The 27,973-nt window shown below is 46.8% G+C and overlaps 1 protein-coding gene across 2 annotated transcripts; it reads right to left on the bottom strand.

The window, feature by feature from the left end:
* Positions 1-2,124: 2,124 nt before the first annotated feature.
* Positions 2,125-24,238, bottom strand: EXOC3L4 (exocyst complex component 3 like 4). 2 transcript variants are annotated; one of them, XM_030275047.4, is made up of 12 exons: positions 23,877-24,235; positions 21,987-22,377; positions 18,352-19,003; positions 15,710-15,827; positions 14,572-14,697; positions 13,218-13,318; positions 11,757-11,852; positions 9,682-9,796; positions 7,594-7,716; positions 7,160-7,312; positions 5,683-5,804; positions 2,125-3,525 (listed from the first exon to the last, which is right to left on the bottom strand). In XM_030275047.4, the coding sequence occupies exons 2-12, from the start codon at positions 22,318-22,320 to the stop codon at positions 3,363-3,365; spliced, it is 2,103 nt and encodes a 700-aa protein (XP_030130907.4). In that variant the 5' UTR covers positions 22,321-22,377; positions 23,877-24,235; the 3' UTR covers positions 2,125-3,362. The 2 variants fall into 2 exon arrangements, with proteins under 2 accessions (XP_030130907.4, XP_072786554.1); XM_072930453.1 differs by lacking the exon at positions 5,683-5,804 and having other exon boundaries at positions 23,877-24,238.
* Between the last annotated feature and the right edge of the window lie 3,735 nt (positions 24,239-27,973).

The following is a 27,973-nucleotide window of genomic DNA, read 5'->3' as shown; positions in this document are numbered from 1 at the left end:
GTGGTGTCAGGCCACATCATCCAGCCTGTAAAGTGGATGAAATACATAATTCCTCTTCTTACGATCATCCTTAATATTTTAAACCGACTGAGAGATAATTTCTGAAAGATACCACATGACAGGGAGCTAAATGTTATAGTGCCATTGCACTAAAAGGCTCTTTTCAGGAATATTTTGACTGATTGATTATGATCCCCAGCTGAGGGACAGCCTCCTGGGAAATGTCTTGGTACTCTTCCTTTCTTACTTCAAGTGAGTCTCTTTTCCGTATCTTCCTTCCAGGAAAGAACAACTTCACAGAGCAAAATTGGTGAAATGGTGGCACCCGATGGCTGGTCTCAGATGGCAAATGCCAGCTCATGCACCCTGACTGCTGTCACTGGCTTTTGCTTTTTGGCCCAAACCAGAAACAAACAGTATTGTGAAACATCAGGAACCTTTGAAACAAAGGAAACATCTTTCACCACCCACACAGCACTGTCAGCTGTACCAGATCTGCCTCCCTCCCCCTCCCCACAAATGCAACATTCACTCCTGAGAAGCTAAGTCTGGAGGGAGTTTGGCTTTTTCATTTAGTTTGATGCTTTTGAGATAGCATTATTCACCAGAGATGCATCTGCACATAATAGCTTGGGCCATTTGGGGTAAAAGTGAGAAGTGTGTCCTGGAGGGAATGTAACTCTGTGCTGGGATAGGAATAGGGATGATGGTGGTTCTCTTCACAGAGAAACAACAATAAGAAGGAATGAACAGGGTAATAATTCCTACAAGAGCCACATATTCCACATTTAAAAGTCCTGGGCGGCCTTTCTTCTGATTTTTTGGAATGTGAAATATGTCTGTAATGAACACTGGGTCTTCCACAGAAAACAGCTGGACAGCAGCAGCTCATTTTGGAAAGCACATCCCTTCCTTTTTCCTTGCTCAGCTGGCTCCAGGGTCTGCTCTGCAGCCCAGACAGAGTATCCCCCTGCCCAGAGGCACCCCTGCTCCTCACCTACCCTGGAACCCCCTCTCCACTTGCACAGCTGTTGGGGCAGGGTTGAACCATGGCCTTGCCATAATGGGGTTAACCTTAAACTGGTTTGCTCAAGAGCCAGCAGCTGGAGAGGAAGCTGCCACTCACTCACAGGATGCCAGGCTGCAGGATCTGAGTGTCCCAGGAGAGGCTGTGACAAAAGGCAGACCATTGTGCCCAGCTTTCCTCCATGACTTCAGGGGAGCTCAAGCAAGTTTGCTTTTATTAGAAAACGGAAACCAAGCACCTTATCTAAACCCAGGAACAGGCAGCTGGGGCCCAAGCAAAGGCAGTTGCTGGGGCCTGAGGAAAGGCAGTAAAATAATGAGATTGAAAACCTCAGTATACATTTAGATAATGTACTTGGGAAAACACCACAGCTGCCTTGCGTGAGGTGCTTGGATGAGAGATGTATATGTGGTAGAGGGGAATTTATGATGCACAAAATCTCTTGCTGAGGCTTTAGTGCCTCAAATCCTGCACTCCAGGAGTGTAGTTTTAGAAATCTCAGACCTAGCTTGCAAAAGTTGAAATCCTCTTTGTATCTCTCCCACTCAGTCAATCCTTCTAATAATGTAAGTCTCTCAGCACTGATGCCCTTCTGTGCTGCTGGGAGGGGGAATGTAGCTCACAGACCCATGGGGGTATCATTACAGAGCTCCCTGCTTGCACCATGTCCCCAGGACATGGGAGGGGAGCTCCAAAGTGTTCATGTGTTCTGCACACCTAATGAGAGGCTCAGATGATATTTTACTTCTCCATCTCCATAGCAAATACAGGGAGTCACCAAGCTGAAGGTTTGTGGGAATTGTCATGAGATGTATTGAAGAATGATGCAGGATAGAAATTCTGCTCAGGATTTCCTGCTTCAGGCTCTCAATTTATACCTGATATTTCAAAGCCCTTTTTAGAAAAACACCTTATCTTGAGTGTGGAGGTCTTCCTTAGAAAAATTTTCATTTGATGATTGTGAATTAAAGGTGCACTCTGTGCTTCTTTATCCATTAGAACTTTTCCCTTGGCCTGTCACCAGCACCTGCTGCTTACCCAGGCTGAAATTTATATTGGTGCAACCCAAAGCAAAGGAAACAAAAGAGACTCACTGCTGATGTCATAAACTCTGCTGCCAGAAAAAAATAGTGTTCAAGGTTATGCCATGTCCACATTTATCATTTTAGTAGGTCATAAACACATCTCTGTAAAGTTTAGATTAAATCCTGTGAAGGGCAACTTAAAGGATAAATTTAATTAAATAAAATTAGATTTCTACAGCTTTAGGTTGCTGAATACTTCTCTCAGTCTCCCCTGCAGGTGCTGGATGTAACGCTTTGGATCCTTCGTGGAGTTTACTCTGTGGTGATCCATGCCCATCAATGGGATGATGCTGGTTTACACCAGATGAGGATCTCATCTATAGCTCTGCCTGTCCACTTCACATTTGGTTTCATACTGCAGTCAGACTGTAAGAGATTTCTTAAAATGCATTTAAACACACAAGAAAATGGACTAGAGTATGGTGGCACTTTCCCCAAATCAAGGAGAACTTGGAACCTCCCTACACATGGCATATCCAATCCAGACGTGTCTGTACATGTGGAGATGTGATGGCATGAACATCTTCAGTCCAACAGGAGTTTTGCAAGGCAGCCCTTGACTGAGGAAAATCTGCTGAAAGGCTACAGGGGCCATGGGGGCCACCTGGAGGGGAGAGTGTTCCATGTGCTCCATGTCCTGGCCATGGGGTTTGGTTACATAGTGTTTTCCTCCCCAAGCAGGTTGTGGTTTCTGGCCTCAGGTCACAACGTCATGACCTTGTGTCATGCCAGCTCAGCCAGCTGGTTTGTGGGGGAGGAAATAAAACCTGGGTTTTATCCACATCCCTGCCCAAGCTCTGCCCCTTGGTTGCTCATGGGCACTAATTATGAGGGAGGCTCTTGCTCTGCTGCTGTATAATTATGCAGAGCACAATCCAAGACTTAATATAGGGCTGAGGCCTTAATATAGCTCTGAGTGAATTGCTTTTGGTTTTCTGCTGTTCTTTGAAAATATATTTAATCTTGTACCAAACAGTGGAGCAGCCTCCTAGCAACAGAATCCATATGGAACGTGAAGTGGACACCATACCTGGCTGGAGCTGCTGCCCAGGAGTTCTTACAGGACGTTGGTGTCTTCATGCATTTCTTGTCTTTGGGTTCTGAACTTGGGGTAGCAAGTTCAAGAAACTACTCCTTTCTCTACAGCAGTCAAAAATTTGCATTTGCAGAGAAGCAAGGTGAGTTAGCAGATTTTGGCTCATGTGTAGAGGCAGTGTAGGAGGAGGCAGGATGATGACTTTGGTCCTGTGTTAGAAGCAGCTGCAGATTACTGGAACATCAATTTCAGTGAAGAGTGTGCTGCCCTTCCCTCCATCAGAGCTCTCCTGTGCATGGCGCACTTGCCGAAAAATCGCCGCTCTCCTGGCGCGCCCCAGCCCCCGGAGCGCCAGGATGGCCAGGACGTGCTCCTTCCTGCAGAAACCAAACAAGACCTGGCTCAGATCTGGCCAGCAAAACCAGCCCAGAGGTGAGCAACCAACAGCTGTGCTGGAGACAGAGCAAGGCTATAGCAAAGTGCCAGGGTCTGATCCCTCACCACACTGGAGGAGCCACCAGGATGGAAGTCTGCAGCCTCTGGAGGTACCAAACCAGAGAGGAGCAGCTCCTGCCACACCACACTGGTAGGACAGCCTCCTGCTGCTGGTGCTGCAGGGAATTTCCTCCTCTCCACACCCGTGCTGCCCTTTGCGTGTTTTCCAGAGAGGCTGTGGGCCTTTTGTGTAATGATTATTTTGAGATGAGTAATGGAAGTGCTAATATTTAGGAAGCTGATAGGCACTAATTAGATTAAAGCTGGAAAGCCAACTTGAAAACATACCCTGTTCCAGTAATCTCAGTGTATACAAATTCAGTAACGTCCCTGAGAGCTCAGGGGAAAAATTAACAGGGATCTGAACAGGAAACAATGCAGGTCCAGCAGGTTCCACCTCATTTTCCGAACTTCATTGTTAAAATAATGTTACTCAATAATGCAAAAGCAGAAATTAAATAAACCAAGAGGACAAGCCTTAAAACCTGGCTTGGGTCTGAGGATAATGATGAAAAAGTACCACAAATCACAGCCTTGTAAATGGCTTTTCTGACTGGAAAATGGTTTTCAAATGACCATTGTTGATGACTAGCCATCATTTACCTCCTGCATCCTTCCCAGAACAGGCACTGCCTCTTTTTCATCTTAATCTGCCCACTGGGATTAAACCTTTACTGGGGTTTATTTATTTGTTTGGTTTTATTTGGTTTTTAGTTTGTAGGGATTTTTTTTGTAAGATAGGTATGTTCACCTAGGAAATTACTCAGGAACAATTGTTCCTTGGTATGTCCACATCTTGAATTCCCCCACACAAATAAACCTGCAGAATATCTGAACCACCGAAGTTAAATCTAGTTATTAAAAATTTTGAATCTCAGTTTTGGGGAGAGGTGAATATATTTAATGTAATCTTTTTTCTCAAAGTTTGAGGGTCCACTTTAGAATTAGCAATTAGTTAAATCTTACAGATTATTTTGATTGTATAAATGTCATCCAGTGCTGAAACTTTTCATGTTCTTTGGGGCTTTTATTCTGAAATTACTCTCATGAAATGGAATTTATTGCAATCTACAGTACTGATATTCATTCTCAGTGGTTGAAAGAAGAGCTGCAGAAGAGAAGGTAACTTCTGATTTGCAGCTGCTGAGCTATGCACAGTCACTTTCTTTACTTTCTTTACTTTTCCAGGAGTTTTAAATTTTCCAGATGCAGCCTTGGAACAGAAAATGGAAAGTACAAAAGAAAGAATTTGTAATTTATTCCAAAATTTAATGGTTTTGTTGAGGCCATTTCAGAAATTGCAGCTGAACTGTGTCAATGGCTGCCAGACTTTGAGCTCTGGGCCTGGAAACAGAGGACAAACTATTTGCTCCAAATCTGGAGCCTGCAAAATGGCAAACAGGGCTGATACTGGTGATGCAGTGAGAAGCAAACTGGAGCTTCACTGTGAAATAAGGTTCATTTAGACCAATAAAATGGAATTCAGTGATAGAATGCATGGGAATGGTTCAAAACTGTGTCAGGGGAGCTCTAGACTCCATGTTATTAAGCATTTTTTAATGAGATGCTGAAGCAGGCTTCCTAGAGAAGTAGTTGATGTCCCCAGCCTGTTAGTGCTCAAGAGGCATTTGGATAATTTACATTAACAGACCTGTAATAATTTACATTAACTTTTGGTCAGGCCTGAAGTGATCAGGAAGTTGGACTGGATTATCACTTTAAGTCCCTTCCTAATAGCCTGAAATAGTTCTATTCCATTCCATTCCATTCCATTCCATTCCATTCCATTCCTTTCTAAAATGAAAAGGCTTTGAAGGCAATTTGTGTGCATTATATGATACAACACACAGGGGGGAAAAGGAAAAGGAATGCAGCCATAAAGAGAGAAAAAATAAGCTGAGATTCCCACTGTTGCTGACATCCTGATCCCTAATGTGTGGCCACCAACAAAGAGAAGCTGAAGAGCTTGGCCAGACACAGGAAGAGCTGGTGCTGTATGAGATGGAGCCAACAGTTCTGGCATCTGCTAATTCATGTACCTGATATCTGGATAGTCCAGGCATAGCTCCTTGACATATGCCTTGATCTTGTCTTTTTTCTTCTCCCCAATGATATTGGCAATGTGATCTATGATGGGGAGGAGCCAGTCAGCGTGGGAGCCCTGTGGACAGAGAATCACATGGGGACATCAGGAACAGCAGCACCTGCTAAATGCCTTTTTCCCTGCGGGGAGAGCAGGGCAGTGGGATGTACTGGAGTGAGCCAGGACTGGTGTAAGCAGGACAGACTGCCTCAGGCAGGCAGCAGGGTGCTGGGTGGCAATGGCAAGGCACCTCTGGGAGCTCTGTCAGGCCTGACCCTGCACTTCCCGATGCCCACGAGACCCAAGCAAGCCAGACCCTGAGCAGGGCTTTGTGGCTGTGGTCCAGCATAGTAGCAGATGCCAGAGACTTCACCTCCTATGGCCTGAAAGTTTCATGTGCCTCATCTCTAAGATGGGATTTAGTGCCCTGGATGCCTGACTTTCCACAAAATCTAATTAATTCAACTTTGACTTCCCTGAAAACCCCAGACTGTTGCTGTGAGAGACGGAAATGTTAAAGGTTAATGACTCAGATAACTGCAATCATTGTTTTTTACCAACACACCTCTAAACTACAACGATCAAGTCTTGTTGCTGGACCTACAGGTGGTGATACCTTTCCTCTCTGCTATCTGCTTTTATTCTTTCTTCCTTTTCCTTATCTATTTTCTTAAGTGATATTTTTTTACTTTTATATTGCTTTTAATGGCTACATACCAAAATGGCTACATACCTCCTTTCCATTGTAATCAAATTGTTTAAAATAAACCAGCCATACACACACACACACACACACACACACACGCATCTCTCTCTCTCTCTCTCTCTCTCTCCCCCCATCTATATATGTCACCATTCATTCATTCAGTGTTGTGCCACTCTAATCTGGCACAAGGGATCTATTAACAGGAACCTCAGTTACCCCACCTTCAGGGTTGGGTTGTAACAGCTGTCCAGTCACAAAACACTCAGACTGCCACCACTTTCCCCCCACACCCTGCTGTACACAGACTGTGTACCCAGATGGAGCTTCTCCTGGGACTCAACTCCATGAGCTGTATCCAGGCCAGGGATCTTTTGGTGACAAATTGCATCTCGTGGCCTGAGGGAGCAGGCCCAGGAAGAAGCTGCCACAGGATGAGTGTGACCCTACAGCACATGAACCACTCTATGCAAAGCTCCCTGGGAACACATTAAAACTCCAGGTGCTGCCATCAGAGAGCTGCTGGCTGAACATGCACAAGCTTCCAATGCAGAGAGGCTGCAGGTGGAAACCCACACCATGAACCTGCAGTAACCACCCTGCTCACTCTCTTTTCAGCACTTCTATATTTCTTGAGGCTTGTCCTCCTCAAGAGCCTGCTGCCTGGTCTCTGTGAAGCCAAGCTCTGGGAGTGGGGCAGCCAGAGGATGCCAGGAGATAACTCCCATACCTGATCAATGAGTGCACTGTGAATGATTGCAGCTTCCAGGCTCATCTTTCTGCTCACTTGCTGACGTGTCTCCCTGTTCATTTTCCATCTGGGTTTGATGATCTGTGTGACATATTCCTTCACCACATATTTATGAACTTCATGTAGAAGCTCCTGTTTAAAAAGAAGCAAACCTCATGGAGTTTTTTGTCTGTTCAAGGCCAAGGCAGTGAGAGAGGTTAGGGAAAGCCCCCAGGTGTTTGGCAGCACCTGAGGGCATAGAGGAGGTACAGGAAGGCAGCACACCATCAGCACACACTCACTCATATCTGCAGCCCCCACAGTTATAAAGAGCAACCACTGTTGCAGAGGAGTCTGCAGATCTTACCACAGCCTGAAAATGATGGTGTGGCCCCTCAGCATTCCTGTGCCTAGGTGTGGGACTGGCTGCCTACCTGTCCCAGGGGTTCCCTCATGTGCTGCAGGTGCTCGGAGAACTGCGAGACTGCTGATGCCAGAGAGTCTGGCCTTTCCACCGCCAAAATCCAGTTCTTGGTCAGGATTTTCTTAAGGAGTGGCTGAAAAAAGACAAACTCACTGATGGCACAGGTATATTCAGAGTAGCTAATGGTGCCCTAGCTGAAGGCACCCAGCTATACACTTGATCTCAGGCTTGAACTGAAAGCACAGAGCACCCCCTCTGCATGAAGACACACGAGGAGCAGGCTAGGGCTGGGTTTATCTCTCCACCCCAGGGAATTCACACCCATGTCTCCCCTTCCTGGGTAGGTGTCCCAGTGCAGAGAGGAGGAGCATCATGCCCAGAGCAGGAGATGTTTTGGCATTAAAGGCTCATTTGGGATACCTCATTTCCTTGCTCTGTGCCACCTTCTGATCCACCAAGTCTATTTCTTTAGGTAAATAAATTTGTTTATCCAATGTATTGGGGAAGGAAGAGATGAGAATGTTATTCACAAGCAACTCTCAGGCATGACTAGAACAGCTGGTGGTGGGCAATCATGTATGTCAGTGTTACATGGAAACAAAAATTCACTTGGTATTGAGTATCTTGGAAATTAGCCCAGTAATCCATCACTCTACAGCCTTCTCCATAAGGAAATCAAACTCTTTGTGTTCACAGTCCTTCCAGTAGGCTGTCTGTATTTCTGCAGACCTGCATGAAGTCTTGCTGGGATTTTTCTTCTGCTCTTGGCTCTGATGTGGTGGTGGGGGAATGGCAGCTGGGAGCATCTCCAGCTTTATGCCTCATGGTTAGGGGTGACATGCAAGTGATGGCACTGTTATCCATCTGTCCTGGGTACAAGGTACTCTGACCAAGTATCCTTAACAGGTTATTTTCTTTTGTTGGGTCCCTAGAGCTAATGTACCTTCATATAGAAACAGCAATATCTGCTAAAGACTTCTGGCACCTGGAAGACCCTACCCTAAAGGTCAAATGCAAAATATCCTTCCTCTGGCATGTCCCCTTTTCTCTTCCTCACTCTCAAGATCTCTGTCTTTAGACTCCTGGCAATCTCCTTCCCAATTATCTCCCCCCTTGCTGTGCTCCCAGCCTGCTGGAGAGCTGTTTAGAAATGCTGTGACTTGGCCTCTCTCAGTTCTCACGCCATTTCAGCTCTCTTGCTCAATATGTTGGCTCAGGGCCTTTCCTCATCTGATGCTTAGGCTCCAAGACAAGTTCTGCAGTCATTGGAAAGTCCCTTTGGCCAGGAGGGCTTGGCTTGGGTTGGAGAAATTCCATGACTGTCCTGGTTTCTGGAAGTTATGTTTGGGGATTTAGAAAGTGAATTAGGACAAGTGAAAAGGGGTGGGACCAAAGGCTTGATTTCCCCCATCTTTTCTATAATACCAGCTGTAGCTAGCAGACCCCAACTGGCTGAGAGCAGAAAGGCTCATCTACAGCACCTGAGAACTACAAACTTCATTGCAGCACATTGTCTTTTAGACCTCTTAACAGAAGTCAAATTTTATCAGAGTTTTATCAGTTGATACAAGACTTTTAGCCTTCTCATTCTAGAACAATCAGTCTTTTGTCACCATGGGAACAGCCTGGAAAAACTACCCCTACCAGAATGAATTCTGTCCTATCTGAAGAGGTTTCTGACAGACTGTGATGGCAGGTCTATGAATCAGTAAGTCAAAGTTTTGAAAAATCCAAATTATTTGATAGAAGGAAAAGTGTCCAATTGGTGGTGTTCAGCTGGCCTCTCCAGTTCTTCACTTCAGATAAAATTTTCCCTACTGCTTTTCCTGAGAGACTGGAAGCTGCTAAGTATCCTTTTCTTTTGATTGCTATTAAAACTTGAAAAATGTGTCATTGCTCATAGCAAAAAATTCCCAGGATGCTGGAAGTGTTGCTTTTTAAGGGGGATTTCCACAGGTGTTGAATGCATTTTGGAGGGACAATAATGTCATGTGCTGCAAAATGAGGTTTAGTTGGTGAGACAAGGGAAGAGCAATGACCCTCAGCTGCTGCACATAACCCTTATAATGAGGAAATAATGTAGCCAAGATCCTCTTACCTGTGTTTTTGTTTTTAATTTTGTTAAAAAAATATTTGTGAAGTTCCTTGTCAGAGCTGCCAAAATCTTCTGCAGTTCCTCAGTGTTGACTTTAAACACTGTTTCCAACCCTGACCTACAGAGAGACAGAGATCACCAATGAGTTAATGTTAAAATGTAAACCATTACATGGCCCTAAGCATGTTATCTGGATTGGCATGTTGGACATTATTTTTAAATAAACTTGAGTTTCTACTACTTCCTCTTGGAAACACTTACTGAGCCAAAGTAATGGCTCTTTTTGCACAATCCTGTACACTGAATATTAATCATAGATGAATAACTGTGGTTAAAAACCCCCTCAGATTTCCTCATCAGGTGGGATAGTGCAGCCATGCAGAGCATTGCGTAGGCCAGTTCTTTTTCACTCGAGCAGCATCTCTGCAGAATTATTTCCAGGTACCTGGGAGAGAACTGAGGGCTGTGGGGGAAAAGTAAATAATAAAGCCAGAGAAGGGAAAGCTGCTGATCCTGTGTCCCTCAGAGCTTGTCTGATTCACTCCACACAATGTCTATCAGCAGCAGCTGAGATGGTAACTACGGGGATGGAAACCTGTGGAATTACTAAGGACAGTGCATACTTCTGCAATGTTTCACCTTATGAGAAAGAAAATAACCTTCTGAGAGGCTAATGAAATTCCCAGTGTGTGTACGTGGGCATTGTGACCTTCTGGATTTCTTTTCACTTTCCATCCCCATCCCACTGTAACATGCTCAGCGTTGGTGAGGAGGGGAACTGAGGCAGCACCATCTCAAAAACAAGCATCACCAGTGATGCCTGAGCATCCTTGGATGTGCCACAGAGAACAGCAGGTTCCTGTCACTGCCCAGATTTGTATGTCTGAGGCTGCCCTGGCAGGACTATAAGGCACCCAACATCATCCCTCTCATCCCAGGCTGGAGCTCAGGACTGTAACTCCGGTTGAACACCTGAAAACTGGGTCCAGCATCCCAAAAAACCGTGCTGTTAGGACACCTACCTCTGCTCCACAGCTCATCAGCCCGGGGTGATGAATGTTTAATTTGACTCAGAAATAAACCCATCACCCAAACACCTCCAGCTCCCTGCCTGGGGCTGGCGTCTCCCTTCACCCCCTCTCCATTGCCCAGCAGGGAAGGGGCAGCAATGTCCCGCAGGGGCGGCAGGAGGCAGGGAAAGCCTTTCCTCGGCGAGGTGAGCATTGCTGGAGAGACCGTGCCATCTAGAGCCTCCCTGGCGGTAGTGCTCGCTGCGGCTGGAGCCGCCGGCTCCTGCCAGACACAGCTCGAAATCCCCTCCATCCCCTGAATAATACTTGGCATACGCAGCAGCAGGGGCTGGAAATCACACCCCAGTCTTTCTGGTAGCCAGAGCCCATGCACTAATCCTGTGGTGTTTTGCCGGACTGACGAACAAAAGCACCACATCTGCATGGCAGGTATGTCCCCAGATGCTGATGAGTCCCTGGACCTCAGCACGGGGCTGATGGACCAAACCCTGGGACATGCACTCACTGGCATCCTACTTATGGGGTGAGGGGTAGATTTTGACAGCTTGAGGATACCTGTTCATCAGAGGCACTTTCCAACTTGTGGCTTGAAGTAACTAATTCATGCAAAAGCCCTGGAAGTTCCAGATGCCAGCAACAATGTCAGGCATTTATTTTTTGATTGAGTGCTTTCATGGAGTTTCCTCCAGCCCAGTGCCAGTGGCAGCCTTGAGGCCATGTTTCTTTCTGAGTTTATTCTGCTGACTTCCAGGGAAAAAAAAAAAAAAAAAAAAAAAAAAAAAACCACCTCCCCTGAGGATGAAAAAGATGCTCTGAAAATGAGTTCAAAACTCTCACGCAAGCACTGCATCCATCCATATTTCTGTCTCTTCACCCCTGTGGCTTTTATTTGCATCCCTTGGGGGAAATCCTCCCATGAGATTAGAAGGGCTGGAGGCTGAGCACCCACCGGGGCACCTCAAGGAGAGCTTAGTCTTTCCTTTCCAGATCCTGCCACCCCCCAGACCCCAGAAACACAGCAGTTTGGCTTGAGGGGAGCAGACTTACACCAGGTCATGGAAGTTGTTGATGTAGGCAACAAGATAGGGCACAAAGATGGGGCTGTCCTGGGCAGTGCTCCACGCCATGAACTCCTGCTCAAACCTGTAGGAAAATACACCCAGGTAACACTAATGGTGGGGCACAGAGGATGCCTCATCTTCTGTGTACATGGTGGTGTCAGGAGACACCCATGGCTGGCCCAACCTGTCCCCTCTGTATGCAGACAAGTTTTTTCCAGTTGTCATAACAAGTGTGTGCAGTGGAGGGAGTAGATGGCAGATAATTTTGGGTTTAGGGTGTGCTTGCCTGAGCAGGTACACAGCACTTTTGGAGAGATGCCAGGGATGTTGGGAAGCCAAATCTCTGACTTTTCCTCATGTTGAGGGATTAATTGCAGGTGTGGTACACAGGCTTATAAGTCTGAGCTTTCATTTTACTGGCTTTTGGGGCAATATATTATGTGCCTTTAGAGAACACAGGGCTGATTTTATAAGAGAAAATGTATAGGAATAGGGCAGCACACCTACCTTCCCTCCCCTCCAAAACCTCAGTGTGGTTGTTAGGTAGTTGTTTTTAGTGTAGCACCAATTTCATGGGGTTGACAGCTGTTTCACAGCCACATCCATGCTGAACGGAGGAGGCTGTGTGCTCAGGCAGGCTTTGCCTGCTAGTCCCATTCTTTGTCAGGGTAAAGGAACCTGCTTGAGCTGGCACCAGCCACTTACATCTCAGAATTGTTTAAGAAAAAGCTTAAGTGTCAGTGTTCCCTTAATCTGAGAGCCCTGGCTGCTCCAGCGTTCATTTTACACAGATTTGTTTTTTTTTTTTTTTTAACAATTAAAAAGAAAGAAAAGAAATAAGAAAAAAAATAGAAAAGAGAACAAAAGAAAAAGAAAAAAGCAAAAAAATTATTCCAGCGATTTCCTTTGGACTTTGGGTAAATTTTAAGGGACTCGGGAGGCAGCCCAGCTTTGCCAGGTTATAGCAGAGAGGGTCTCATCAGCCATTTTTTATGCCCATAGCCATGGGATGCCAGAGCAAACCACTCAGCAGGACTCATCCCAGGATATCTAAATGATGTTTTGGACAAACAGCCTTTTGGGCTGAGGGATCCATAAATACTGCTTGCTCATGACTAAACTGCAAGTGACCAGTATCCAGTGTCAAAAGTCCTGCGTGGATGGGATCACTGCAGTGATCCTATCCCTTTCCAGATAGCAGCTACTTCCCAGACCTCTGACATTAGATTTTTGAATTCACAGAGTCCTATCTGGGTCTGTTTATGTCTCCCTCCAAGTTGTTTTGCAGCTTGCTGTTTACTGGGCTCATCGTGATCTCGAATTCTCCCAGCATCAGCCTTGTGCCTGCTCAGTGCCAGTGTCTGGTCTAGTGCCTGGACCTTTCCCCTGTTTTTTTACCAGTGTGGGACTCATTTAGAAAGAAAGTGTTGCCCAGATAAGTGATGACCTTGGTATGAATTCGAGGAGCTCTGCCATGCACAACTCAAGCATTTTTGTTTCCAGGCTTCTGCTGATAGCTCCAGATAACTTCACGTGCTGCCCAATGATCTAGAAAAGGGAATGAAGAAACTCCAGTGAGTGGGACAAGCACTGGTGAAACATCCTTCACAAGGATCTCATGCAGCTTTGGCTGGTAAGAACAGTTCATTTAGCAAAGGGGCAAACAGCCAACTTGTTGCCAGGAGGTTTTCATTAATCTCTGGCAGTTTTAAAAATTATAATGCAGAATGGGCCAAGAAGCACCAAATTATTTGTGATGTAATTATCCACCCCAATGGCCTCATGCCCTTCTACTGTCTGAGTGTGAGCTAGAGGCAGTGCTGGCTGGAGCTCTGGGGTGTCCTGATGTCATCCACCTCTTTTGGGGGGAATTGCTGGAATTCCCCCAAGCCAAAGCCCAAGGGGAGCTGAGCTGAACCGTGTATGACCCCCATGATAAGGATGACTATAAGCCCCATCCCTGAGGGCCCACACAAGCCCCCTTCTCAGGAGTGATACCAGGGCAGCACAGAGGGTCAGGCATCACCCTGAACTCTTGTTTGCAATGGAACTCCTCCCAGATTCCCATTCCCACAACCTCAGCTGTACTTGTGGACTGAGGTGTGTTGCAGTCCTACTCTGGTACTTCCCATGGCTTCCTATCCATCTGCTAAATCAATTCAGACCTGCCTTCCTTGTGATCACATAATGTGTCATATTCCTCTATGGAAAAAAGGAGTCACATCAGCAGGCAAAACTCTTTGATTTTCTTTCTTTCTCTCTCACTTTCTTTTTCTGTTAGTATTATTTAATTAAGTGACTCAACCAATTGAGTGATGAGAATTAATCCAAACCCCTCCTGCCTTTATTACCCTGTAGTCCCTAAAGCTAGTAGGAGCTTTTGTTTTTTGTACAGTTTAAATTGGAGCGGCTGTCACTGCCTACAGCCTTTCCCCAGCTTCCATAGCCCTGGGACAAAGCTGCTCTTTAAGCCAAAGGTTTTTTTCAAATAAACCTTTTCTTTCCACCTTTTTTCCAATTCTCTTTCTTCTTCCTAATCAAAGAGGTTTAGGGACTTTAAAATCAGTTGCCTATTATGTTGCTGACACAATTGACAGCAGGTTTAATTTGCAGCTAGAAGGCAAGCGGCAGAGCTAAAAGTTGTAATAAACGGCATTTTCTGCTCTAATGTATTCTGCCAGTGTGTGACTTACATAAATTATCGCAGGAGGCGGTACCTCCACCCCAGAAGGAAACGATCCAGTTTCCCTGGAGCCACACAGACCCCCCCCCTCCCCACTTTCCCCCAGCTAATTAAATACCGTTTGAATATCAAAAGAGAGTGAGGCGTGGTAGAGGTTTTCCTTCTCTTCTAAATGCACTTCCTTCTCCCACTTCTCCGTGACCTCTAGTCTCAGGATGTTTCCAAAATAACTTTTGATTTTCCCCTAAATGTTAAACATAGGAAGGAAACATGCAGCTCAGGATAACGAAGCAAACATAAGTGCAGCACTCGCTGCTTTTTGCTCCATCAGCACGTGGGTGTGACCACCACGCACGGCATGGAAAGGGGAGCAGTCTCAGACCTTGCTCCAGACCTCGGGAGATATGGGGAGCTGTGCTCTGTGTGTGCAAGGTACTCCCAAATCAAAGGAGAGTTGCTTTCCTGGCAGGGAAACGGTGGGTCAGCTGTTTGTTTGATTGCAAAGTCCTCCAGCACATGGAATGCACCAGGTCAGGATTAAAGATCAAACCAGTCCTTTCCAGGGTACAGCCAGTCAGGTAAGCAGCAGCACTGCTCAGTCCTGGCTGATTAATCAATCTTGTTGCTGGTGAAACAAAGTGATCTTTCCCCAGCACGGTGGAGCAATACTGATTTCATTCAGCTAAGTACCTTGAGCTCACCTTGAGCTGTGCCCTGATTCAGAATTGATTTGCAAGAAAATGTCTGAGCCCAGCAAAGAGCCAGGAAAGTCTTACACAGAGTGCCAGACAAGGACTGCAGAAAGACAACAGGGAACCGGCTTCATCAGCAGACACAAACCATGAGTGTGTCCTCTGGTGGGGATGCCCAAAGTCTGCCGGTAGCACACCTCAGCTGAGCTGGAGGAGATCCCACACAGGGACAGCTGCTGCTAAAATGCCTTTGCCCCTGACTTTTCAATGTGTACAATCTGCTGAAGCCCAGTGAGGACCTTTCAGTAAGTGATACTTGATTGATTACTTGATTCTGCCATACTGAGTGGGTCTGGTACATTCCTGTTGGCTCTGCTTGGGTCCCCAAGGTGGTATTCAGGAATTTTTTGCTTTCGAGTAGAGGCTACTCTGTGTTGGGCCAGTAGGATTCAGAACGTGGTGGGGCTGGAAACCACAATGTAGTCATCCAAGACCTCTGTCTGGGAGGCTGGGGCTCCTGTACCTTCCCTGGGGGGCATGTGGGGACGAAGTCAAAACTCTCACCTTTGCAGAAGTGATGTAGTCATTTTTCAGTTTATCCCAATCAGCTGGTGTTAACAGCAAGGACAGATTTTCTGTCTTAACCTCTGGTTTGAGCTGAGGATGACCCAGAAAGTGTTCACTGGAAAGAATCAAATGAAAAAATTATAATGCCTCAGAGTGTGAATAAACTGATGGAATATTCATGCAGCATGAGCTACGTAATTACTAAGCCATGAGAAATATACTTAAAGCTTAAATTGTGCTGCTTGTTTTCAAGGTTTAACAAGAAAATCTTTCCTTTCTATTCAGAATCCTAATTATTCAAACCCAAAATGATCTAAGGTTCCAGCCCACTTCAGAAATCATGAGACTTCTGAGTTGTTTGGACATGAAAAGTGCTATGAGAATTTACTTTTTAAAATAAACAACGTGAAGCTGATTCATTCGACTAGAGGCTTGCAAAATGCCTTTCAGGGTAATTCCTGTAGTAGCGTGTTGCTTTGGAGTTAGCCCATCTCCCTGCCTCCTCTGCAGTGTCATATCACAGCTCGTGTCAGCCTGTGATTTGTCACTGTGCATTATTCTGATCAAGGGGAGGTGGCAGAGCAGGACCTGGAAGGCACTCCCATGCCTGGGACACGAGCCACGTTCCCCTGCAGATGGAAGTGGTGGGTGGATGTGCAGCTACAGAGTCTGACTCCACAAGGGCTCAGCTGACACAAGACTTTGCTGCTGTCTTTCCTCTGGACTGACATGTAATCAGGCCAGCTGATTAGCACAGAAGCAGGGGAAGGGAGGGAGTGCCTGTGTTCCTCTCTCTGGGACAGGAAAAATGTTATTAGCCTGCACAATTGAATGTGCTACTCCTACAACCTGCCACAGACTGAGGAGGCACTGCATCTTGCAGGGCAGTGAAAGTGGAAAAGAGAAAGAACAAAATTCATGCCCTCGATGAAGGTGGGGCCTAAGTTTTGAGCTGTCTTCTTGTTAATCGAGGAACACGGCTGCAATGTCCTACACACAGCCTGCATATTTGCTCAGCCACCAAAAAGGGTTCCCATTGCCACACCAGCCCTGCGCCCACAGTTAGGCTCAGATAGAAGTGAGCACTGTAATGTACAAGGTCAGGCTGCTGCAGAGTGGCTGCTCAGCATTAAATAAGTTCAGCCTGCTGATGTCCTGGAGTCAATACTTCCATGGTCATGGTTCAGATTTCCCAGAGAGGAACATCTCCACACGTGGAGCATTGCACAGCCCAGCTGCTGCCAGAACCTGCTGCTCATTCTAAAGGAGAACACAGATTTAAATACGAACTCTCCACCACTGAAAGGACAAATGTGTATTCAAGGGGCTTATTCCCACCTCTTTTTTTTTTTTTTTAATTTGTTTGAGTTGTAACATCAATGATGAGTTTGTGTCAGTCAATCACTTCCTTTTTGATTATTTATTCCAAGAGACAATTAAGTTTTTTTGAATGGGAAAATCAAGTAGAAACAGCCCAGAACAGCCAGGTGATTGCAAGCAGTACCCCAAATAACTGCAAACTCTCAATAAACCCTTTCACAGCAATTTAGAGAAATATGACAGGGGCACGTTTCTTTGGTACAGAATCTGGCTGCTGAAGCTCATTTCTTTCCTTCTCTCCTGCAATGCCGGGGTGGGGCCATGCAGGAATTTCCCTTCAGATGAGATCTGCAGGGATTTGTGATGCTGAGGGGGTTACATACATCATTATGATCACCACATTCTAGGTGGGGTTTTAAGAGCAACTGGGTTAAGTTCACAGAAGAAACCTCTTGAGGGCTGTTCAAACCAAAGACCACCTGCAATCGGAATGTTTCTTACCCAAAAGCTGCCCCAGGCTAGAGATGTTCTGGGCAACAGTGTGCTGCTGCTTGCCCTGCTCTGTCACTGCCTTCTTTCTCACAATTTTGACCCACTGTTTGGATCAATGCTGATGCTCCTGCCTTCTTCCTTGTTTATTTGAGGGCTGCAATGGGTTTGTGTTTCTCCCTTCCTTGAACATCTGGTTCAGGCCATACTTGAAGGCCAGCTAGCAGGACAGACACAATTTTGCTTTGACTGAACTGTTTTCACATGCTTATTTTCCAGACCCCTGAACTGCAAGGAGCTAAACCTCTCCCATTCAACCAGCAGACACATCTGAGACAGAGCCTTTGTTTTCATGTGTCTAATTACCCCTAATGATGTCTTGACTCCTCTTTTAGAGGACTCTGACCTCATGCCTGGGGGTTAACATGGCCCATTTCCAAATGCATCACATTTTTAATTAAACAGTAAGATCTCCCCCACAGGCCCCTGCCTGTGCCTGGAAAAGCCACTGAACAGTTGTTGGATCTTGCAAAATAAATGCAGAAAGGAGCAGGTTTATCAAATGCAGGGAGGAGCTTCCTGGCATGAGGAGCAACAAGTGGGAGAGGGAGGGGAAAATGGGGTGATGTAGATCTGTAAAAAGCAGCAAGTGCTTTATCCACAGACCTTTGTCCCGACCTATTAATAGATTTACTATCTGGTTCCACTGTAGTCATTGCATCTCGCTCACTTGCTTGGAAAACTGAGAATGGCCGGGTGCTTTTGGAGTACCCACAGCCCCATGGCTCCCTGGAGGAGGCAGAGGCATTGTGACAAACACAGCAGCTCACCTCTGGTAGGTGTTGGCCACCCAGTCAAGCAAGGTGTAGAGCTCATGGAAATCCAGTGGTCCTTGGGAGAGTTCTTGCAAATGTGAGGCAATGGCATTGTGAAAAGCTTCCACATATGTGTCACACACCTGGTACTCCTCTGGATAGCATTTTTTTACTGATGACTTGATTTTCAGTAAATCTTCCCTCAGGTGTTCCTGGAGGAAATGTAAGTGGAGATCAAGCCAAGAAGTTGTTTCTTCCCTTGATGCCATGGGTGCCTTCAGGACTCTTTTTCTTGCACTCTCATTGACAGCTTCCCTCCATTGCTCCCTCCACTTTCTGGGCCTCCCAAGCAAATCTGACCCAGGACGAGCAGCATTGTCTGTGCTGGAATGAGCTGCTTCTTCAAGGGCAATTAAAGTCACCATGGAGGTGAGCATGGTATGCTGTAAAGTGGGATCCTCCAGTGTTCCCTCCACTATGGACTTGATTGCATTTGTGATGGAGCTGTAAAGCAAATCCACATCCTTGGATTTCCGTACGAGCTCCTGGGGGTTATCGCTGTATTTCTCAGAATCCCGTTCAGAGATAGTCTCATCTTCCATTAACTTGATACTTGCAAATGCTTCCAAAAGTTGTCTTTTTTGAATAAGTTCATTGATTTCCATTACTGCAGAAACAGGGGGAAGGGGTTGGGAGAAAGCAGGCATTAGGCTATTGACAGGTTAGTAACAGGACAAGATGCCTGACAGGGAGGCTTGCAGGGGGCAGTTCAGTGTAGTCAGGTACCAGCAGTGCCTCTGAGACTACCCCTGGGCCTCCCTGATATCTCCAGCTCCTGTTTGACACAGGAGAGGAAAACAGTGGGAAAGCAATTGCTGCAAATTGAGCCACATCCCTAAACAGCTGGTTACAGAGACAGGAAATATCAAAAAACCTGCTGATAGCTCTGCAGGAAGGCCTCAAGAAATGGCTGATGAGGCTGCACAGAGGGATACTGGAGGCTCAGGCTGCATAAAACCCTGCCCCTCTGGCTCTGCCCTTCTGCTGGTGTGGAGATGGGGTGGAACTGGCAGCAGGAATGGTTCAGGATATACCTTACCAGCAGGATTTCCTTCAGCGTGGGTGTCCTTGTTTCCCTGCAGACCACTGTGCTCAGCACAGCTGTGCTGCTGTGTTGGCCATGGTGGTGTAGCCCAGCTCAGGCATGTCTGGCTGAAAGGGCATTTCAGTGTGCTGCCCAAGAGGGCAGGGAGGGTGCACAGGGTTCTGGCAGAGGCAGTGGGAGGACAGACCCCTTTGAGTGTCCTGAACTCTTGGGTCAGATCTCTCTCTCAGTGGTTATGTGTGTCCCAGCCTACTCACAAGCATGTCCTCAGAGATACCAGGGATACCAGAGAGAGCCTCCTGTCTGTAAGCCCACAGACAGGTGCCAAGCACAGTCTCACACCACTGATGTTTATTTCCCAAGTGCTGAGCAGGGCTGTCCCTCAGTGGTCTGGGGAGATGTGAGCATTGTAGGGGCATCTGAACCTGTGGATTTGTGGTGCTCCTGGTACTCAAGTCTCACATGGGTTTCTCTACCTCCTTTGCTTTTGGCACCCACTGCCAGAACAGGCTGGTGTTGGCTGCAGGAAGTCACCCAATACTGCTCCTCCCAAAGTGGCTGAGGTCTACTGAGTTTCCCACTTGTTTTGCAATGTCTTTCTCATGCAAGAAGCACTGCTTATTTGCCAGTAAGATAAGAAGTATTTGCCACGTGCTGAGGAGATCCAAGAGCACTGTTAGCTTTTGAGAGACCCCAGAGAGCTCTCACCCTCTCCATCTCCCTAACAGATGCTTTGAACAGGAGATCCCACTCTGACACTGGGCAAAAGAAAAATACTAAAGAGAAGGGAAAGGCTATCCCTTGGGCATGTGTGGCCACTGCTTCTGGGACATACACATACAAAATTATACAGAAAAATTGGAGAGCACTCAAAGAAGGACTGGTTCATAGCACATCATTTCTGCCCTTAGGCTTGTCTGCACACAGGTTTTATGCCATATGTACCAAGTAATCTTTGTAGCATAAGAGTATCTACATGAAGACAGAAATATGCCAAATAACTGAACTATTGATGCATCACAGAACTCATAGATCTTTGAGTGCCTATATGGTGCTACCATTGCTTCTGCACTCAGAAAGGAGGGAAATTCTACCAATTAACTTAGTCTCTTCTAGAGAAATTAATATAAAACCTGTGTTTACACAAATGCTTGCAGTGAGAGACTAGAGAAATACATTCTGTTCTGTTTATCAAAGTGAGAAAACACCATTTAATCACCATCTAGGATAATTATTCAGGGAGGTGATGTTGGTGCTAAATGGATCTTTAATTCAGCAATACAAGATCAGCCAGCTGGTGGTTGAAGGAAGACAATTGAAAGGCAATTAACTATTATGCAGCTTAATAGTGCACGTGGTGGAATCTCCACCACTTGCCATATTATCTCAGGATGGGATGTGTTTCTGGCAGAGCTGCTCTAGTCCAGGCCAAACACAAGCTACTGGGCAGAGAATGGGCCTTACTCATGCCATTTCTCAGCTCATTTATTTCAGGAGATCAGAAAGCTTGTGGTAACATTTTCTGCCACTCCTCATCTCTGACCCTTGGAGATCTGACTAGCAAAATGTATAGGATTGGCTCAGACCCACAATGTATAAATGTAAAGCTGTAAATCACTTCCCAGCACAGTAGAGCATTACAGCAGTGAGGCAGTGTCAGCCCATGTATCTGATCCCCAGGGTACTGTGGCACCCTATGCAGTACACCAAGAATTTATTTCTAGAAACTTAGGCTGAGGAAAGGCCAAGTCATGTTTCACCTTAGTCTATCTCCAGGTAAATACGTTGTAGCACCTCTGCCTTGAGAAGGTGGAGGACAGCAGTGCTCAAACCATTAGCAAATTCATTGCAGTCTGCTCACACCTGGGGGAAGGTGAGAGCTGTGCTAAAAGGAATTGTTATAATTTGTCTGAGACCTATCTATACAATTCTGACAAAACATATGAGAGTAACCAGCCTGAGGAAGATAAAAATCAAATACTTGCAACACTGCTGTTGTGAGGACAGGTAGAAAGTCCATGCAAGAAAGCAAAATATCTGTGGAAGTCTCTTTGCAAGGCAGTCTCTAAGATTAGGAAGCAAAGTGGAGCTCCAAGCCAAATCATAGTCAAGCCATCTTTCTTTCCCTCTAGGCCTTGCAGCACCCTACAGAGCACAGTTGGAGGACCATCAGTCTGAGAACTGAGGAGCAGAAATTGTCCAGGACAGCAATGCAGGCAATAGGACACTGCCCTTGTAAGTACTGTCAGGCCAGCAGTTCCCAAACTGTGCTCAGCAGTTTCATGACCGATTTGTGTGATGGGCAATATCACACTGACAGGTTGATAGATTGGCTGCTGATATGGCTAAACTAACACAGAGGAGGCCACAGAGCAGCATGTTCAGTGACAGAGCCTTGCCCAGGCTGGGCCAGGTAGCACCCAGCCAGTCCATGCAGGGGGTGCCCAGTTCTTTAGGACCTCTCTTGGGCCCAAGCCTTGCACACTGTAAATTAATGTCACATTTATCCTGCCAGGAACATGGGGCTGGTGGTTTTGTGTCTTACCTGAAAGAGGTTTTGCTTCAATAGGCTCACATATTTCACAAGCCTTCTCCACGCTATTGCAGATTGTGGGTTTGTTCTCCTCGTAGCTCCTGAGTGTTTGCAGAAGTCTTTTTGCATTCCAAGTGCCTGTCTCTTCCTTCCCTCTCTGTTTTTTCAGATTTAGTTTTGATTTCCGGATGCTTAACATTGTTTTAATACCTCTTTCAAAGAACCCACTGTCCCTGCTCTGCACATCTGAGCTGCTCAGTTCAGAAGTGATCTCCATCTTTTCTTCCCCTGGACTGTTCAGTGGAGAGGCTGGTTCTGAGGTCACACTCCTGGTGTCTAACTCCATGTATCTATTTATCTGGTCTTTCAACAGGAGGTTTACCAAATTGGTTGATGGCAATCACTGAAATGCATAAAACAGCAGAATTAGAGATGTCCTTAACAGGGTATTACTGTGTCTCCAAAGTCAGTCCTGGACTGAAAATCTGACCCATTCTTTCCTGTGCCTAAATACAAGGACAGAGCAAGATGTTGCAGTCTGTAGCTGCTGAACCAATCTCTCTCCCCACAGACAGCAGATGCTGGCCTGCACCTGGTGCTCTGGAAAGCTTAGCTTAACTCCATAAAACAGTGGCAACTATTTCTCCAGCACTGAGGAATCATGAGATATCAGAGATGTTGAAACCTGTGTAAACATACCATTTCAGTGGGTAAGCAGATATGGTTTTACTTTTCATTCTTCTAAGTGGATTTCCAGCCAGGCAGGAACAATAATCTTCCTGAATCACACTGGGTTGTTTCCACTTTCTGATGTGAATATGGCATCTTTGGGTTTTGTTGCTACTTCTGCCCTGCTCAAACCCTGAGCTGCTGCTGCTGGAGGTGGGTCAGCAGGTGGCTGAGCTCTGTTCTAGCCCCTTCCACCAAACCACAGCTGTCTCTGCACTCTGAATCGTCATGGTTACAGCACAGGAGGCTGTACAAGGCAGGAAGGGTTCACATCACTCATCCTGCCTCAGAGCACTGCATTCCAGTATGCCAAGGATGGCTATCTCCAGGGTCAAACAAACTCTGCACAAGCCACAGGGGATGCTGCAGGAGATTCCAGGTTTTGGCAGAAGTGCTCCTGTCAGTGCTGCTGGGCTGCAGTCACTTGCTCAGCTCCTGCCCTGCTGCAGACAAACTCCCCTCTGCCCACCCTGAGGGCTGCCCAGATGTTTGGGAAGAGGGAAGAGAGGGGTTTTGCCATCCCTTCCTTGCAAAGGGCTCCCATCAGACCACTAGCTGATACAGCCCATTCACAGAGCTATCGTACATTGCAGTGCCCTGAGGATGGAAAATGCCACATTTCTCCAGAGCAGGCTTAAGGCAGCTGAGTGAAGAGTTCAAATGAATAGAAACAGCTATTGCTTGAGGTGACACAGGAACTGCCTGTCTTGGGTCTGTCCAGCCTGCAGAAGCCAGGGATTGAAAAATAATTGCAGTCAATAGACATGTTGGGACTCTGGAAATAGATTTCATCCTTTCTCAGAGTTTTGCTCCCTTGTGCATGGTTATTTCATAAGCTGTGAAGTGCAGGGATGGCATCTTCCAATGGGTTTGCTGAGCTGCTCAGACCCTGCCTCACACACTCTCACAGGAGGGAGTATTTAACTATTCACTGTCTTGCTTAGGAGCTCACCCATCACAGCCCAGACAGAGGGTGGGAGGGAGAGGAGTGAAATCCCCACTGCCCAGGGACTTCAGTGAAAGGAGGCTGAGATTTCAGCTCAGACTCTGCATGGGGGTTCTGCAGACAGAGCAGAGTGGCAGCAATGTCAAAGGCATGACCGACATGGTGGAGAGAGCCAGGGGAAAAGGAATAAAAGGTGTGAGCCCATGAGGAAGGAAAGGAATACATACCCCAGTACTGGCAGAAGTGATCCCTCCACAGCAAGCTGGGATAGCACAGGTGTGATCCACAGAAGCTGAGAGCAGCTCCGTGCCACAGGAAATCCAGTGCAGATGCAGTAGTGGTGAGCAGCTCTGCAGGACGGAGCTCCGGGCCAGCTCACCCACCTCAGCTGAGTAAGGCACCATCCCTCACCATGTGCTGGCCGAGGGGCTCCCTCTGGGAATGGTGCTGCTCTCCATCCTCCTTTACCCTCTGAAAAAGGCTATTAAAAGTGGAAAAAAAGGCCTGTCTGCTCCTGCCCAAGAGCTTCAGCACCTTCACTTGTTTGATCTCTGGAAAAGACTCAGCACTCTTTTACTTTCACTACGTCTGAGCATTTAAAAGAAGAGGTGGGGGAAAAAAAAATCTAGGTTAATTATTACCCTGCAAGTGGAGATGGGGCCTCGAACCAGAAGTACTATGGTGGGAGGAGCAGTTGCTTTGAGATGGCATGGGGCAATGAAGGGAAGGAGGATTTCAGGATGAAGTTCTGTCCTGATGGGCTGAAGCCCCACATTATTTGGGTAGGGGTGTTCAAAACCAACCCCAGAGCTGCATTTCATCTCCTTCTGCCCTGTTTCTGCAGGTCACGGGTGGCTTGGTCCCAGTAATGATTGCCAGACGTGGGTGAGGGACAGGGAGTAATGTGTCCCCTGGTTAAATATTTATATATATTCACATCCTCACTTTACCCTGTGGGCACTTATTTCTATGGGGTTGTTAGCCCTGGATCCCTGCATTCTCAGAGCAATTGGAACCACAGAGGGAACTCAAAGCAAAAGAGCATGAAAAAAGGGGCCTTGAAGGTTTAAATAACATTAAACACAGTCACTTGATTTGTTGTGTAAAATAATTTTACCCTAGGGCTCCTTCACTGCCAGATAGACAAGTCAGGCTGCCAGGTGTCCAAGGTCCTGATGTAAAGCAAGAGGGGTAAATCAGGAGGTGCCACCATGCCATGGGCAGTGTGCACTTCTTTGCTTTAGGAGCCTGCCAGCATGTCACCTGTCAGTGTGATAAGGGACATCAAATGGGTTAGTGATGGATAGATGTAATAAATGACATTTGGATTTTGTGCTGTGCAGAGGAGAATAGAGGGAGAGAACGGAGGATAACAGCCTCCTCTACCTCTGGGAGAGACTGTGTGTCCAAGAGATGGGAAATGTGTGGGATGGGAATAATTATGATTATATTAAACAGAGAAGCGTGGCAGCATGGACTTGGTGTGAAATTGCTGTGATGGTGAGATGGGATTGGGCAGAGCATCATTTGTGGCTGCCCCATGGTGCAGGGGGAGTCCTGCCTGAAACCTCCCTCAGCCAGGCAGTGCAGTGCTGAGCTTTCTGTCCTTGGGTTCTTCAAAGTCATGTGTAAGCCAGACACTGCCCTGCTGTACTGGGGAAAACCATTACTGGTAATGCTTCTGCCACCTGGCAGGCTGACAGTGTGAACAAAGGAATGAGCTATTTATTCAGACACAGGTTGAGGGGTGGAAAGCCCCTTTGGACACAAAGTCCAATTAAACCTCTTTCCATCCAGGTTTTAATTGCCTCATCCACAAAATATTTACATAGTGTTGGTTTGTACAGACAGGCTCACTGTGACTGGCGTGCTGCCAGAGCAGGCAGCAGGTCCAGCATGGATGGGGTCTGATCTGGGCCTCTCTGGGGGCTGTCAACGACCCCAAGACACAGCTAGCACCAGGGCCTGCTGCGATGTCAAACAGAATCCTGAGGGAGCTCTGAATCTCACAGTCTAGGTCACCTCTTTCCCTCCAAGCCTTTCTGGCGGTCTCTCCTAGCAGCAGCTCTCAAGGAATGCTCCTGTTCCTGGAAATGCTGTTTCTAGGTGTCTATCCACAGAAGGTCATAGGAAATGAAAAATGTACTAGGTTTTGCTGTTGGTTTACATTTTTTTCTTCAATTATTGCTTTTGCAAACTGTTCTGTTAAATTGTAGGTGCGTTAAAATCTGCAGGGGTGTTGCTGTCTAACAGCTCCCTGCTGGGCTCCTTAATGCCCCGCACCCACAAACCTCTCTGTGGCTTTCAACTTCTGCTTTGCCTCCTGACCCTTTGGAATATTTGGTTTGGGGTTTATTTGATCCCTCATCTCTTCTCTGTGTCTTTTGCTCATATTTGTTTTCTTCTTTCTTATTTCTTTTCCTGCAGTAACACCTGTGGAACAGTGTAGGACTCCAGAGGTGCAGTGCTCCTTGGCAGAGGTGAGGGGCACAGAGAGTGTTTGGAGGAGTCCTGCAATTCCCTCCACAGCACCAAGGTTTTCATCAGCTCCAAAGACCAGGAGAAAAACATACTGCTGAGGCTCCAGGAGAATACTGCTATGGTGCATATTCAGAAAGCTGCACCACATGCCCCCTCACAGCCTCGGCAACCTATCTGGCACAGCCCTGGTGTGGCATGCTGTGACCCACTCCCTTTCTGCAGGTTTCACTTGAAATCTCACCCTGTGTGGGTGGAGGAGACCCCAGAGCTGCAGAGATTTATTGCAGCAGTGAGGCTTGATATTTTTAACAGCACTGGCAATGATGGATGAGGCAAAGACATGCTCAGAGGCTGCACATGCCTGTGCAGCCATTTCCTCCTGAGGGGTGGTTTGCAGGGAAATGAGAGATATTGTTTCACCTGAAATATTTTTCTTTCTGCTTTTAGGTTGAGGGAGCTTTGAGCCTTAAGCTGAAAAGTCCATTTGCAGGAAAGAAGCAGGTTGTGATTTAGAGGCTGGCTTTTACAGAAGGGATGATGGCCCCCAGGTTTGAGTGGGAGAACTTGGATGGTGCATTTCTGCAAAACATAGGAATGTTACATCTGGTGGAGGATGTGGTCCAGACCTAAGGATAGTTCCCTACACTGTTCCTGTGTAGCCATGGGAGGAGACCACTTCAACTAGTATATATCACACCAGGGAACAAACTCACAAGTGCTCATTTTGTTGCAGAAAGGTGGCCCAGGAGGATTTTCCATGAGGGCTGCCACTGCTGTGGAAGTCCATTCTAGGTGCTTTTGAAGGATAGACATCAAAGTTTTCCTTCTTCTCCTCCTAGAAAAGGTCTGGAACAGGCCTGTTCAAGCAGGATCTCTCACACTGGTTTTCTTCTTTTGAAGTGAAATTGTTTTAACACCTTCAGCAAGCAACCAGCCCCATGTGCTATGCCAGCTGTGCTGAAGCATGCCAGGACTCATGTAAGCCCAACAGGACTGGCAGGGCTGGGAGAGAGGCTTCACCACTCTCCTGATTCTTGCTGCAACAGCCCTACAAACACATTTTGCCAGCAGGCACAGACCAGCTCCCACTGGTCCCAGAGCTGCATGGTGCAGCCAGGGCCAGGGTAGTGCCTGTGTGCTCCTCCAGCCTGGCAGCAGCTCTGCTCCTAGGGATGCTCAGCTGGTTGAGCATTTCCTTCTGCTTGTTTGTGATTGTTGTGAGCTGCTGAGCAGATGGATGGTAATGGCTAATAGCTGGCTGTGCAGGTTGTGCACTCCATGGCCCATTGGTTTGCAGTGGGCATCAGCAGGGCCAGGGTGGAGTCCATCAGCCCAGCCTCGAGACTGAAATGTCACAGCTCATTGGCTTCAGCAGGAGGCTGCTGCGTCCTACTGAGCAGGGTGCCCTCATCCCTCTCATCACCAGAGCTGCCAAACCAGAACTCAATGAGCAGAAGCTCTTTGTGCATGACACTGACAGTGGATTATCTGTGATTGTGCTTCTGCTCTTACTTCACCCTACGCTTTGCCAAACCCCAGCCTGCTGCCACAGCTTTTCACTGAGCTGTGACTCCACTGGCCTGAGTGCAATGGAATCTGATGTCCAAAAGAGCAGGGGGTAACCAGCCCCATCTCCTGGAGATGGGGCATTGAACTCAACAGTGAGAATTTCCCCTTGGAGCTGGCTAGGGCTGAATGTTCCCAGTGGATAGCAGCCTTTGAGCTGGAATAAAGCCCTGCTGAGCAATTCAAGAAAAGTTAGACAAACTACTCTGTCATTTAAATTAGGTGACTAAGAGCAGACCACTTCTGGAGCCAAGGCACCTGCCTGCTGTGCCTGTCA

Source organism: Taeniopygia guttata, chromosome 5 (genome assembly GCF_048771995.1).
Source record: "Taeniopygia guttata chromosome 5, bTaeGut7.mat, whole genome shotgun sequence".
In the NCBI taxonomy this organism is placed as follows: domain Eukaryota; kingdom Metazoa; phylum Chordata; class Aves; order Passeriformes; family Estrildidae; genus Taeniopygia; species Taeniopygia guttata.
Note: the sequence above shows the minus strand (reverse complement) of the source record. Positions and strands in the feature narration are given on the sequence as shown.